Source organism: Mus musculus, chromosome 16 (assembly GCF_000001635.26).
Source record: "Mus musculus strain C57BL/6J chromosome 16, GRCm38.p6 C57BL/6J".
Classification (NCBI taxonomy): Eukaryota; Metazoa; Chordata; class Mammalia; order Rodentia; family Muridae; genus Mus; species Mus musculus.
In genome coordinates, this window is record NC_000082.6 from 11150918 (window position 1) to 11166287 (window position 15370).

Here is a 15370-nt window from a genome sequence, read left to right on the forward strand (position 1 = left end):
CCATGGAGCAGCATTGCTGCCGAAATGATCTCAAGAGGAAATCTAACTGCTCATGAAAGCAGAGACAGGCAACAATTTGAATAGCTTCCAAAGCAGGTATTGCCTGCTCTTTCCACAGCTTCCTCCCTAACATTTCAAAGTCACCAGAGCCAGGTCTCGTTCCACCTGGTCACGAGCACCTCATGGCTCACACCGGTTGCCCGCTGGTTTGGTGTGCTGACCTGATTTTACAAAGCAGATCTGGCAAGCTTGCCTCAGCTCGTGGGTTCCTTCGAGGGGATGCCTAGGAGTCCCTGATGAAAATGGTTTAGCGATCACACTTCCAAAAAAGTTTCCAAAGTCATTTCTAGGCTGACTTGTAATTCCCAGAAAATTTTCAGAGGCCAACAAATTACCTGGTCCATTCATCTGCAAAAAGAGTAAGAAAACAAAACAAAACAAAACAAAACAAAACAAAAAAACAAAACAGAAACAGGCAACAAATATTGTACTATCGCTAAAAAAGACCTGACTTCCCATGGAGAGCAGACAAAGGCTGACGCCGTCCTGTCCGTGCACTTCTCTACGGCAACCTGTCCATCTCTGCACTTTCATCTTTCAGCCCTGGGCCCCTTTAGCAATGGCTTTAGGGATGGCCGTTACTAATGACAACTGTTCTGCTTCCACAGGACACGTGTCTTTACACGCTGTGCTCTATGTCTCCTTACTGTGTTAGGCTGCCCTATAGCTTGAACTATCTACAATGGTGATTCCTTTGCTCTGACAGATCCAGTCACACACTCAAAACATTTATACTGGATGTTCGGGATGAGTCTTATAATACTATTCCCCACAGCACACAGAAAATTCAAAGGAGACTCTCATTTCCAAACACATAATCCAGTTACTTAAGTGCGGGCCTATATTCAATCTTAGCGAGGAATTCACAAAAGAGGAAGTGACACTTACAAGTAAAAGGGAGGAATTACTGTTGTTAAGCGGTGTTCCCTCTCTAGCAGTTGAGGTGCACAGATCTAAAATAATAAAAAGACTTCAACAGACCTTTTCACTCTAACCATAGAATCAGCACACAAGGGCATTGCAGCTGACTAGCTATGGCTTCCCACAGCTCTCCCATCCCGATCCTGTAAGCTTTCTTACTACTGACAAAAGAGGGCTTAGGGTCTTTCTTCTAGAAGCCATGAGCAAAAATAACCCTTAGCCATCATTGGAAAATTATCTACAGCAGGGTCTACTGAACAGGACTAAGAGAAACCTGAGAAAGTAATACCCACATTCAAGCAACTGAGAAGACGCCTCCTCTCTGACCCTAAGCAGCAGGAGCTCACGGGCTGCCTCAGCTCAGCCTACCACTCAATGCCTTCCCCTCTGTCATCCTGGAGCCCACGGTTTTCAACCTCTTCACTGTAAATCTCTGAAACAGTAATTTAGACTTTTACCCTTTCACTATGTAACAATGTCCCCCAAAAATATGAAAACTTTCCTATTTATGGTATGTAGAGATACCCGGGTATAGCTCAACAATAGAGCACTTTATATATTAAATATATATGTGTGTAACATGCCAGAAAACCAAAGCAAACTAACAACAAAAACCAAGTATTCTGCCTAGTATTGGTCAGACCAAGACCTCAGTACTCCATGATAAAATAAGGACATTGTGCTCAACAGATGATGGCCCAACCAAGTCTAAAAGTTATTAAATTAATTAAATATTTAATTAAAATTTAAAAATTAAATTTAAAAATAATTAAGTAATTAATATTTAAATAATTAAATATTAAACCTAGATGTGAAGCCAGTTTTAATGTTTCCCCAGAACACATGCTTTAAGATGGAATCGACTTTTAATGCAGAATACACTTTAATTCTTTTGCCCTGAAACAATGAACAGCAGCTTAGCCAATCATATGATCTAAAGTCAGTGACATTCCCATGCCTACGCAAGTGGCCTTGCTTCTTCCTCTCAAAATGGCAGCTAAGTCAAGCCAAGTTCAAACCTGAAGACTCCCTCTACAGTTTATCACAATAAAAAACAACTCAAGAGACTACCACCTGAAAGTGCTTTATACAATTACAATACACATTTTTATTTTTAGAAAATTGACTGCAGTTATTTATAATTTAGGAGAAAGTCTTACCTCGTTTGGATTCAGTCACTGAAAATGAATTTAAAGAAGAGTAAAATTCTTCCAAGGATGAAGTCAGAGGTGGAAAAAAGTCTGCAAAGGAGGGCTCAGGATACCTTGTACCCATGGGCAAGGTTCCAAGCAGGGATTGTGTCCTGAAGGGCAAGCTCGGAGCTGCACTGGCAGTCGGGAGGGGTCCTCTGACCAGAGTGGAGGACTGAGGAGAAGAAATGGCAGCAAGATCCAAGACCATCTTTCATTGGCTTAGCTTCCTGCTTTTACCACCAGCTTATCAAAAGTGACCTCCCCCACCACCCTCCATGCCCCAAACTGAGCGAATGAGCCACACAGAATGCCTGCATCCAAAAGAAGGTTCACTGTTAACAGTCTTAGAGTAGTGCTCTCTGCCCACCGTGCTATGCCCACCCTACCACAATGGACTGATTCCTCTAATATCCTGTTCACAACTAAGACAGAGTCTTGGTAGAGACTTTTTAAAAGATCTCATGTAGATCAGTTCAAAACTTACTATGTTACCATAGATGGCCTTTGGCTTCTAATTCTGTTGCCCCTAGCTCCCATGCCACCATGCAGTACTGAGGATGTAACCCAGGGCTTCATATATGCTACAAATCATGAGTTACATTCTTAGCCCTGAACTCACACTTTTATTTATTTTGTAATTATTTTTAAACTTTTAAAATTTGTTTAAAAAGAGGACTAGGGGACAGAAAGATGGCTCTGAGGTTAAGACACTTGCTGTCAAACCCAACATGGCAGAAGGGGACTGACTGCTGTAATCTGTCCTCTCACTTCTCCACATACCCACACACAAACACACGCACAAATAAGTAAGTGCTACAAGATAAAGATTGTGTGTGTGGTGTATGTAGATGTGTGCGGGTGCTGGTGTGCCTCTTCATGTGGGCATGTATGAAGGCCAGTGGCTGATGTCAGCATGTCCTCAATTGCTTGACCTTATTCTGACCCGGGGCCTGGCCTGGCTCTGGCTCTGGCTTAAGGCAGGGAGCATGTGCTCCCAACTCAGGTCTTTACACTTGCAGTTACCCACTGAGTAAACTTAGGCTTAGATTTTTTTCTTTTTTCTTTTTTTTTTTTTTTTTTTTTTTTTTTTTGGTTTTTCGAGACAGGGTTTCTCTGTGTAGCCCTGGCTGGCCTTGAACTCAGAAATCCTCCTGCCTCTGCCTCCCAAGTGCTGGGATTAAAGGCGTGCAACCCACTGCCCACCTAGGTTTCATTTTTTTAAAGAGATTTGCTTATTTATATGTCTTGGTGTTTCATCTTCTAGAAGAGTCATCAGATACTCTGACAGTTCCAGACAGTTGTGTTCATACTGTCAGCCCTCTGGAAGAGTAACTAATAATCTTAACTGATGAGTCATATCGCCAGCCCCAATAGCTAAGGTTTTTAAGGGAATCTGTGTGCATTTGTATGTGTGTATGTGTGTGTATACATATATACATATATATATATGTGTGTGTATAAAATATTATATGTCTAACATATAACACATATAGATAACATAAATAAATATATACAATACATTTTGTTTATATTTTATGTGTATAGATGTTCTACTTGAATGTATGTCTGTGCACTACACATGTGCAGTGTCTTCAGAGGCCAGAAGAGGGCATCAGATCCCCTGGAACTAAAGTTACAAACAGTTGTACAGTGCTATATAGGTGAAAGGACTCAATCCTGGGTCCTCTGGAAGAACAGCCAGTGCACTCTTTACTGCTGAGCCATTTCTCCAAAGTGTGTGTGGTGTGTGTGTGTGTGTGTGTGTGTGTGTGTGTGTGTGTGTGTGTGTGTGTTTGTGTTGAGAAAGGGTCTCATTATATAGTCCTGGCTGGACTGGAACTCAGAGATTTTCCTGCTTCTGCCTCACAAGTGTTGGAATTAAAGACACACATCACCATGCCTGGCTAAGGTTCATTTTTTAATTGTTTGTGCACGTGTGTGTGTGTGTAGCCATCCCTGAGTAGACACATGAGTCCAAAGATAAAGATCAACTTTGGGTATTATTGCAGAGGAGCTCCCTCCCTTGTTTGTAGGATCCAGGCTCACTGACTAGGCTACACTAGCTGGCCAGTAAGCCCCAGGAATCTGCTTGTGTCCACCTCTCCAGCTCTGAGCTTCCATGCTTATACTACCATTCCTAGCTTTCTTACACTGGTGCTGGGATCAAACTCAGGTCCTAAGCATTTATGGCAAACTCTTTAGTCACTGAACCATCTCCTGAGCCCTCCGATGCCTGTTCTCTATCTGAGTGCTATGCTTAACCTTCCCATCCCACAAACGCTCACTGCATTCTAGACAGGGTGCTTCTTCCTAGTCTTCAGCAAGGACCAAGTTATCCAGTTATCTTCAGAAGCAAATAAGATGCCAAGGTAAGAAATCCAAAGTTAATCCTAGATGCAATACAAGTTACCTAGCATGTCACATTCTGATTTAATTGGGAGGTAACTATGTCCTTGAGAAGAGAAAGTGGGGCTGGGGTAACAGGTAAAGTGTTTGTCTTGTAAGCTTGAGGACCGAATTTCAATCCCTGGAACCTTTGTTAGAAAATAGATAGATAGATAGATAGATAGATAGATAGATAGATAGATAGATAGATAGATAGATAGATAGATAGATAGATAAAGAGAGATAGAGGAGAGGGAAGGAGGAGAGGGAAGGGGAAGGGAGGAAAAGGGAGGGGAGGAGAGCAGAGACTAAACAGAGCAGGGGAGATGGCTCATCAGTTAAGAATATTTCTGTTCCAAAAGACCAGAGTTCTGTTTCCAGCACCCATAGCGGGTAACAAACATCTGCCTATAATTGCAGGATCTATAATTGCAGGATCTTGTCCTCTTGCCTTCATAGGCACCTACACGCATTACACACACATGCACAGGCACACACACACACTCATGTTTCTTACAAGAGAAACTAAACAGTGAAACTCACCATAACAGCATCATTTGTTTCTGGGGCAGAATCAAGAAGAGCATCTATTTCATCCCCAAGGACAATGTCATCATCCAGAAAAGCATCGGATATGGTGAAGGGGATCTTCCCTCCATTTGCAAACACTGTGGATGGCAGAGGACTCTCATCCACTTGCAGTTGCAAAACAGAAGTTACCGGCATAATAGGAACAGAGGCCAGCTCACTCCCAATGACATGAGAAAAACTGGATGTAGGAAGGGAGGCAACCGAAAGTGCTTCTTGCCTTGGGGCTAACAAATCTGAAACATACATAGAAATGTACTCACTCTAAGACATTGTATTTACAAAGTAGGAGTGTTGTTGGGCAATAACAGAGGACGTGAATGCTATGAAAATATGGATGCAATCCAGCCTTGCTTCCCCCACACAGCCATCTCACTGGACAACACTATAGAATATGCACAGCCTAGCCCTGGCAAGCTGGCAGGCATATTTCAGAGGGATAAGATCGAAAGTAAAAACGTACCTGGCTCAATATCTTCCACAGAATAGTTCACAGCCTGGAAATTAAACAAACAATGAATCATGTTTTTAAGATTCTAAACTCTAAAACAATCTGTAAAAATCCTAAAAGGATTTGCAGATTTGCAAAGACGTTTGAGAAGATACAAGAAATCAAAAGAACAGTCTTCTACTCTATTTTGTTAGTTTGTTTCCAGACAGGGTTGGTTCTCTGTGAAGCACTGGCTGCCTGGAACTTGCACTGTAGACCAGGCTGGGCTGAAACTCAGAGATCTGCCTGCCTCCTGAGTGCTGGGATTAAAAACAGTGCACCATCATGCCCTGCTGCTTCTTCCTTTAAAACAGGGTCTCGTGTAGCCCTGGTGGCCTCAAACTCAGGATGGAGCTGAGAAGGACCTTTGAATGTCTGGTTTTTCTGCTTCCATCCCTGAGGTTACACAGGCTTTATCAGACTGTGGTGTCCTGGCTCACCTCACTCCTAGACCACTGAGTACACAGTCAAACTGGGAAGCACTGTGCACTTAGCAGACAGACAGTCCTCATAAGGCTATTTAGAAAGGAATAGAAACTAATCTCATCACCATCCACCAGCCCTTCACAATGGCTAATGCCATCCCAACAACAACAAGATTTTACTTCAAGTGTAAAAAAAGAGTAATTGCCAGAAGTGGTGGCAAATGCCTTTAATCCCAGCATTTGGGAGGCAGAGACAGACAGATCTCTGTGAGTTCTGGTCTGTAGAGTGAGTTCTAGGACAGCCAGTGTTACACAGATAACCCTGTTTCAAACCAACACTTCCCTAGTGGGGGTGGGGTGGGGGGGGATGAGACAGTATTTAACTGTGTAGTCCTGGCTATCCTGGAACTCTTTATGTAGACCAGGTTGGCCTTGAACTCACAGAGTTTCTCCTGCCTCTCTGCTTCTGAGACCTGAGATTAATAGCATATATAGCCATTTCCTGAGAGAGTTGTTTTGTTTAATTGTTTAAAAAAGTTTTAAAGATTAGATTTGTTCATTTTATTATGTTTTGGCTGTGTGTGTGTACACCATATGTGTGCTTGGTGACCTGGAAGGACACAAGACAGCATCCGATCTCCTGGAACTGGAGTTACTGATGGCTATGAACAGCCACATGAGTGCTGAGAATGAACATGGGCCCTCTGCAAGAGCAGTAAGAGCCAACTCTCCAGCCTCTATTCTTTCTCTTCTCTTCTCTTCTCTTCTCTTCTCTTCTCTTCTCTTCTCTTCTCTTCTCTTCTCTTCTCTTCTCTTCTCTTCTCTTCTCTTCTTTTCTTTTCTCAACCCCAGTATTCTCAAAACTATATCTGGCCCAGAGCCACAGTTTTCAAAGAAAACTGAACATCTAAGTGTTCACATCCTGTCACATGCTCTAGTGGCTTGCAGGAAATGCTGGTTGAAACTAAAGTATAGGGGGGGCTGGTGAGATGGCTCAGTGGGTAAGAGCACCCGACTGCTCTTCCAAAGGTCAGGAGTTCAAATCCCAGCAACCACATGGTGGCTCACAACCATCCGATCACGAGATCTGACTCCCTCTTCTGGAGTGTCTGAAGACAGCTACAGTGTACTTACATATAATAAATAAATAAATAAATAAATCTTAAAAAAAAAAAAAAAAAAAAAAAAAGAAACTAAAGTATAGGACTTGAGCTGTTTTTTGTTCTCTAAAGTGATAGGAAGCCACGGTCAATTTCATGTTTAAGGCATCAAAGAGAACCACACTAAAAATACAAAGAGCACAGTTGCTAAGACCTTCATTCCTGCTTTCCTCAGAAGCATGAATCTTGTACAGATAATAACCCTGCCTTGGGGGCTAGGGAGATGGCTCAGCGGTTAGAGCACTAACTGCTCTTCCAGAGGTCCTGAGTTCAATTCCCAGCAACCACATGGTGGCTCACAACCATCTGTAATGGGATCCGATGACCTCTTCTGGTGTGTCTGAAGACAGCTACAGTGTACTCATATAAATAAAATAAATCTTTAAAAATAAATAAATAAATAAATAACCCTACCTTGGGAGCCCCATCCCCAGGAACTGCTTTCAGTAAGTGCTGAAATAAAATGAAAACACAATTTCAAAACAGAACCGACTCAGATTATAAACAAAATGAAAAGAATTCTGAGAGATAAGTTTTGCTTACCTCAGCTCTAACATATGCTTTCCTTATTTTAAATCCCAATTTCTGAGCTAATTCTTGAGTTAATTTTATTACATGTTCATCCTGGAAAGAGCAACATTCATGAATGTATCTGTAGTGAAGCAAGTAAGCAGGGCTGTGACACTGCTCTCTGGATCCTTGCTTTGTTAGCTATTACAGTCAACTGAAGTGAGCTGAAGGCTGCACGTAAATGTGGCTATTTCTCCACGTGAGAGCCGTAGAACACTCATGATGCAAACAAACAAGCTAAAGCATTAACCCATACCTGAGGCACTGCTAAGGAGCACTTTGCCACAGCGTCGTAGGCCTCTCTGTAGTGCCCTAAGTCACTTAGAGCCTTAGCCTTCCGATACAGAGCCTTGCAGTTACTGGCATTAACACTGAGGACAGCGTTACAGTCTTCTAAAACTTCATCACGGAGGCCCTGGAGGCAAAGGCCGAAAGAGAAAGCCAGAATCACAAGGTTAATATTGTACTCCATACCTGTTTCATACATGAAGACAAATGTATGGCCCCATTTTATAACCTTCAAAATAAAGTTCACAATGATATTTTTCATTTGAGTGATTGTTAGAAAATTCCATACATAAAAGCAGAAAAATTATCATGAATATCTATATACTCCCTACCATATGTCAGACAGATACGAGTACTTGGTCATAGGGTCCTAGGTCTCCAAGGAAAACAGCCTCTGAGACATGTGTGCCCTGTTTTCCTCCTCCCTGTCATCACTGCTTTTAAATCCATTAAAAATAACAAAGGTGGAGGCTCGAGAGATGGCTAAGCAGTTAAGAGCACTGGCCACTCTGAGAGTTCCCAGGTTTAGTTCTCAGCAGCTATCAGGAGGCTCACAATTGCCTGTAACTCCAACCACAGGGAATCAGACATGTTCTCTGGCCTCTACCAGGCAAACACGGCAGTGCACAGACACACAGACAAAACACACATATACACTGTACACGAATGGTGCATACATGCATTCTGGCAAAACATAAAGCAAAGTAAATCAATCTAAGAAATATATTTTTAAAGCCAATTGGTGGATTGGTGAGATGGCAAACCAGGTAAAAGCATTTGCTGTGTAGCCTGATGACCCCCACACAGTGCAACTAAAGACCAAAAGTTGGCCTCTGAATTCTATGTTCATTCTCTCTGCCAAGTGGGTAAGTCTAGATAATGACAGTGTGCTATGTATTTCAAGAGGGCTGAGGGAAGGGCTAATACACAGCTCAGTGATGGAGGGCTTGCCGAGTATGCGCAGGCCCCACATTCCAGCCCAGCCCCATGAGAAATAAAATAAAACTTCTTGTTGAAAAACAAAACAGTGCCAGTGCACTGGTGCACGACTTTAGTCCCAGCACTCGGGAGGCAGAGGCAGGCGGATTTCTGAGTTCGAGGCCAGCTTGGTCTACAGAGTGAGTTCCAGGACAGCCAGGGCTACACAGAGAAACCCTGTCTTGAACCCCTACCCCACCCCAAAAAGAAAAACAAAACAGTAACAAAAATACTGCAGATTTATCTTGCAAGAGACTGCTCTTGGCTGGCACCCAGAAGCCCTCCAGGGGCATAGAACTATAATTCTATGTAAAATTCTATGTAAAACAACAATTCTTTGTAAAAAAAAAAAAAATTTAAAAACAGAAGAAAAAGGAAGAAGAAGGATTTGCCTATGTTCTTCCTGCAAACAAATAAGGCTTCCCCTGATATGAACATGTACAGTGTACACACAATCACTGATATACCACATGCGACACCACAAATCTCTAGTACTGATGTGTCAGTTTTAAAGGGAGATATAATGTAACTCCTAAATAGCTTAATGATCCATTATAGAAAGCAACATTGGTTATCCATGAACACACATGAACAGAGCTAGTGGGCCAGGGCTGCAGCTCAGGGCTGGATGGCCTACGCTTATGCCAAGGTCTTGAAAGCACAAGGCCTTCTGGGTGTTGGTGGCGCACGCCTTTGATCCCAGTACTTGGGAGGCAGAGGCAGGCAAATTTCTGAGTTCAAGGCCAGCCTGGTCTGCAGAGTGAGTTCCAGGACAGCCAGGGCTACACAGAGAAACCCTGTCTTGAAAAAAACCATAAAAAAGAGAAAGAAAGAAAGAAAGAAAGAAAGAAAGAAAGAGAGAGAGAGAGAGAGAGAGAAGGAAAGAAAGAGAGAAAGAGAGAAAGAGAGAAAGAGAGAAAGAGGTTTCATACCTCTTGCAGGGCAAAAATTAGAAAAATGACTTTTTATTAATGTACTACAATCACTGAAGAAAACCCTCCAGAATTATTTTAAAACTCCCAACTCACCATATTAGAATAGCAAGCAATACGATTTATACGAAGTTTTTCAATGATTTCTGTAGGAATTAAAATTTCTTCAGACTTTGCATAATTAGCTATACTCAAAGCTTCTGAGTACTGAATTAGAGAGCCACGCCAGTCACATTCCCGATAAATATCATTTCCTTCATTAAAAAGATTTCTCACGAGAGCATGCAAATACACCTAAAAAGAGAAAATTGCCTCTTGAAACCAGAACAAGCGAAGACAAAAATAAATATCATCTTTATGCTTAAAACCCCAGAGAGCACCGCTGGACAGAAGGGCAGAACTGCACTGCTGCCGTGATAGGAAGTTCATCTTGCCTCTGTGAACAAGAGAAAATGCATTCCTCTTATCAGGAAAATTAGGGCCAAAGCACATTGTATGTGTGTCTCGGATTCTGTGCAGATAACACTTAGTGGAAGAACTCAGTCAAGAGAGTCCATTTTATACTTATGGCTTCAAATTTGCAGCCATCCTCCTGCCTCTGCTTCCCAAGAGCTGAGATTACAGACAGGCAGTAGTTACACACCCAGCTTTAGTTTAAGCTTTGACTAGTATTCTGATAAGGCAACAGTAACAAATACCTTCAGCACACTGTTGTGCAGCATATGAGGAAACATGTACATGGGCTGTACACACACGCGCACAGAACCCTTTAGTATTTGCGTGTCTTTATCAGTATAGTGGAACCTTTCCATATTTCTACAGACCATTTACATTTCTTCTTTAAAAGCATTACACTCTTCACGGGGTTGGGAGGAATGTCTGTGTGCAGGTCACTATGCATGAGTGGAGGCCAATCGGTCAGAGCTGGAGGCAGAGCTCTCCTACCCTGTGGGGTCCATGGAAGAAACCAGGCCCTGATACCTGATGTGGCTGTGACAACACCACTTAACCTCAGTGGGCCCCAGCTTCCTATGTGGGAAACAAAAGCATTTCTCTGGGAAGTTCAGCTCAGATACTCTGACTCTCCTCTGCGGAGAGAGAAGGAAGAGGAGGAACTGAACACAGGGGAAGGAGGAAGGTGGATACTTGGAAACAGACACCCTCAGAGATTCAAAGCCACAATTCTGTAGTCCAAGGCCCAAAGGGATAGCCACCTTCTCCCTGGGTCTGGCCAGTTCATCTGCACCTCTTCCCTCCCTATGTAGACAATCCTCCTTCACTGCTTTCAGGACTTAAAAAACAAAAATAATGATACCCCACATTCTCTGCTGAATTCTATCCCACCTATTTTTGATAAAATGTTAGTTAACTGGCAAAGGACTAAAAATGCATACTAATTCAAACTACACTAACACAGGAAAGAAAATGCAGGACAACTGTCCAGAAATGCCCCGAAAGGGTACACTATATAGAAGAGATTGGCAAGCTTTTTCTGTAAATGCCAAAGAGAATATTTAAAGCACTGTGGGACATTTGAGTTCTGCCCTGTCTCACACAGGCACCACAGAGAACCCATGAACAACCGCCTGTGGCCGCGGTGTTCCAGTAAAGCTCTCTTTATGAAGGAGGGCAGCTGGTCAGGTGTGAGAGTCAAGGCTAGACTGCCAAATCCTGCTGCAGATTACAGCTCTTGAGGCCCTGTGCCCAGCCATAGGGCTCCCCACATCCTTACCGCATACTGCTCCTGGGTCCCAGGATATGACAGCGGAGGCCTGAGAGGAAGAAGCAAATCTCCTGTAATTACCAAGTTCTACTAAAAGTTTTGTTAGTTCTAAGGCAGCAACCCTGATTGGCCTGGAACTTACTGAGATCAGCTTGCCTCCACTTCCCAAGTTCTGAGATTACAAGAACGCTCTACCATGCTGTACCATGACAGGCCCTCTATCAGCATAATTCAGCCAGAAGTTATCTTAAACTGTGCGTTTCCGGGGCTGGAGAGATGGCTGAGTAGTTAGGAATGCTTGGTGTTCTGAACTTAGTTCCCAGAAGCCGCATGGCACCTCAAAGATCCAACACTCGGGCTGGCAAGATGGCTCAGTGGGTAAGAGCACTGACTGCTCTTCTAAAGGTCCTGAGTTCAAATCCCAGCAACCACATGGTAGCCCACACCACCCGTAATGAGATCTGACACCCTCTTCTGGTGCGTCTGAAGTCAGCTACAGTGTACCTATGTATAATAATAAATAAGTCTTTGGGCTAGAGTGATCAGAGTTGACCAGAGCGAGCAGAGGTCCTAAAAAGTCAATCCCCAACAACCACATGAAGGCTCACAACCATCTATACAGCTACAGTGTACTCACATACACTAAATAAATAAATAAATAAATAAATAAATAAATCTTTAAAAAAAAGATCCAACACTCTTTTGGCTTCTGATGGCACCAGGCATACATATAGTGTACATACACAAATGAAGAAAAAACTTAAAACACATAAAGATAAACTTTAAAAAAAAACTGTTGTTTTTAGCTTGGTGTTGGTTCAAAACACATTTTTTTTTTGTCTTCAGAGACAGGATTTCTCTGTGTAGTCTTGGCTGTCCTGTAACTTACTCAGTAGTCCAGGCTGGCCTTGAACCCAGAGATCTACCTGCCTCTACCTCCTAAGTGCTGGGATTAAAGACTCTCGAAACGAAACCACTGCTCAGCTTTTTTTTTTTTAAAGAAAGAAAGAAGAAAGGAGAGGAGAGGAGAGGAGAGGAGAGGAGAGGAGAGGAGAGGAGAGGAGAGGAGAAGAGGAGAAGAGAAGAGAAGAGGAGAGAAGAAGAAAAAGAAAAAGAAAAAGAAAAAGAAAAAGAAAAAGAAAAAGAAAAAGAAAAAGAAAAAGAAAAAGAAAAAGAAGAGAAAAGAAAAAACAAACCAGGGTCTCAAATAGCCCAGCTTGGCTATGAGCTCCTCCTAGTCCCACCAGTAGCTCCCAAGTTGAGGAATTAACCAAAGTGCTCAAATTTCAGGCATGGAGCACTGACCGTCACAGTTATTGTTTCCCTGAGTTCAACACTGCTTTTACATCTATTCCTTTTAAAAATTATACAGAACTATTAACACTTTCTGATCTGACTTATTGCAAGCCATTGTCTCCTCCTCAGAAGGAACAGAGGGGGGCCCTCCTGCCTGGACATGTGCCCCGGGAAAATCTGTCTGTCAGTAGTCTGTTCCTAACAGTAAAGTCTGATGGCAAAAGTCCTGTGTGCTGCAGATGTACACTTCAGACATTTAATTCACCAGAATGCTTCTATGGGAACACAATTCTTTAATCTAAGTTATGAGAAGACACTGTAATTTTGTAGCTTTAGCCCTAAAACCAGCAATAAAAATAATATGAAACTATCCAAGAATAAGGAAAAAAAGTGTTAGCATGGAAATGTGTCATTTCTAACCCAACCTGAACACTATGAACTTTCTCAGCCTTGCTAGGTATGGTGGCTCATGCCTAGAGCTTAGGCAGGAGGATTGCTAGGAGTTTGCAGGTTTCTTGGGCTACAGTGTGAGATTTTATCACAAAACAGAACAGCACAATTCTAGAAAAACCCAAAAGAGCTCTCTTTCTCCATGTGTAGACTCCATGATACAGGGGTAGGCAGCCGTCGGCAAGCACAGCAGCCATGGCGGGTCAGGCTCTTACTGGATGAACTGTAGACCTTCCTTTATGCTGTGCTGCCTCTTTCTTCTCTCCTCGGACACACTGGACATGTTACCCTGCACATCCACTTGCTAAATGAGCAATCTGAAAAGAAACAAGGCACAAGATTACTGCCAGCAATTCTGGATCCCCAATAAAACACTCTAGGCCCTTCACTTAAGCCAGGACACACCCACCTCCAAAAATCCTAGACACTGAGGAGCCTGGTAGGCCTTTCTTTGGGGTCCCTGTGGTCTTGTGATCCTGCCAACCCTGTATGCCTCTCATAAATGGCCTCCACACAAAGTCACATAGCCCTTCCTCACACAGAGGTTTGATTCTTCCCTGTTAACTGACATGCATGAACTGCCACAGAACAATCTCCATCCTGTTGAGCTTTTGGAAGCTCTCCAGAAAAGAAACCTTTGCATCTGCCTGCCTTGGAGCGACCTGACTTCTGAGAAAGCAGGGCCAGAGGTCCTGAGCTGACCTGTACTGACAGCCCAGGTCTGATACAGCAACTGCATGCTATGGCTGTCCAGCCCTCTGAGCAGCCTTCGTGGAGTAGTTCCCAGCAAGTTAAAGACAACCTCTGAGAAGGACTCTGAGATAAAGAAACGGATTTCTGTGGGCTTGCAAGATGGCTCAATGGTTAAGAGTACTGGCTGCTCTTCCAAAGAACCAGGCTCAAGTCCCAACACCCACATGGTGGCTCATAACTGTCTGTAACTTCTATCCCAAGGTACCTGACACCTTCTTCTGGAACCAGGCATGCAAGCAGTAAACACACATGTGTTTTGCCTGTATAAAACACCCATGCATACATGCAATAAATAGATTTTTTTTAATTTCATGACACTGAAGCAATAAAATGACATTATTTCTGGAATTTAGGGATTGTTTTTGATTTTTTTTAAAGATTTATTTATGTATATATGAGTACACTGTAGCTGTGCAGATGGTTGTGAGCCTTCATGTGGTTGTTGGAAATTGAATTTAGGACCTCTGCTCATCCAACTCACTCAGGCCCAAAGATTTATTTATTATAAATAAGTGCAATGTAGCTGTCTTCAGACACACCAGAGGGTGTCAGATCTCATTACGGATGATTGTGAGCCACCATGTGGTTACTGGGATTTAAACTCAGGACCTTCGGAAGAGCAGTCAGTGCTCTTAACCACTGAGCCATCTCTCCAGCCTTGTTTTTGGTTTTGTTTTGTTGTTGCTGGGTTTGTTTGGTTTTGGTTTTTTAAGACAGGGTTTCTGTTTAGCCCTGGCTATCCTGGAACTCACTCTATAGACCAGGCTGGCCTCAAACTCAAGAGATCCATCTGCCTCTGCCTCTCGAGTGCCAGGATTAAAGGTGTGCACTGCCACTGCTGCCACAGCCACCACCACCACCACCACCACCACCACCACCACCACCACCTGACTATATCTGGAATTTTTTTGTTTTTTGTTTTTGTTGTTTTTCGAGACAGGGTTTCTCTGTATAGCTCTGGCTGTCCTGGAACTCACTTTGTAGACCAGGCTGGCCTCGAACTCAGAAATCTGCCTGCCTCTGCCTCCGGAGTGCTGGGATTAAAGGCGTGCGCCACCACGCCCGGCTCTATTTCTGGAATTTTAAAACAGCTTTTAAACAGTTTGGTCTGGAAGCAGCAGAGATAGCTCAGAAATTGACATAGCTTTTCTCTCTCTC

General features: G+C 43.0%; 1 protein-coding gene across 5 annotated transcripts in view; it reads right to left on the reverse strand.

Moving 5' to 3' along the window:
• Zc3h7a (zinc finger CCCH type containing 7 A) overlaps positions 1–15370 on the reverse strand; it is a 39800-nt gene that overhangs the window by 14324 nt on the left and 10106 nt on the right. For all 5 annotated transcript variants that reach the window (NR_027502.1, NM_145931.3, XM_006521665.3 and 2 more), the window contains 11 exon segments: positions 222–408; positions 949–1013; positions 2142–2346; positions 5103–5383; positions 5611–5644; positions 7637–7675; positions 7766–7846; positions 8049–8207; positions 10087–10284; positions 11723–11762; positions 13675–13776. Coding sequence is in view for 4 of the 5 variants with exons in the window: in NM_145931.3 (NP_666043.2) it covers positions 222–408; positions 949–1013; positions 2142–2346; positions 5103–5383; positions 5611–5644; positions 7637–7675; positions 7766–7846; positions 8049–8207; positions 10087–10284; positions 11723–11762; positions 13675–13742 (1357 nt within the window). In the remaining variant the exon portion in view is untranslated.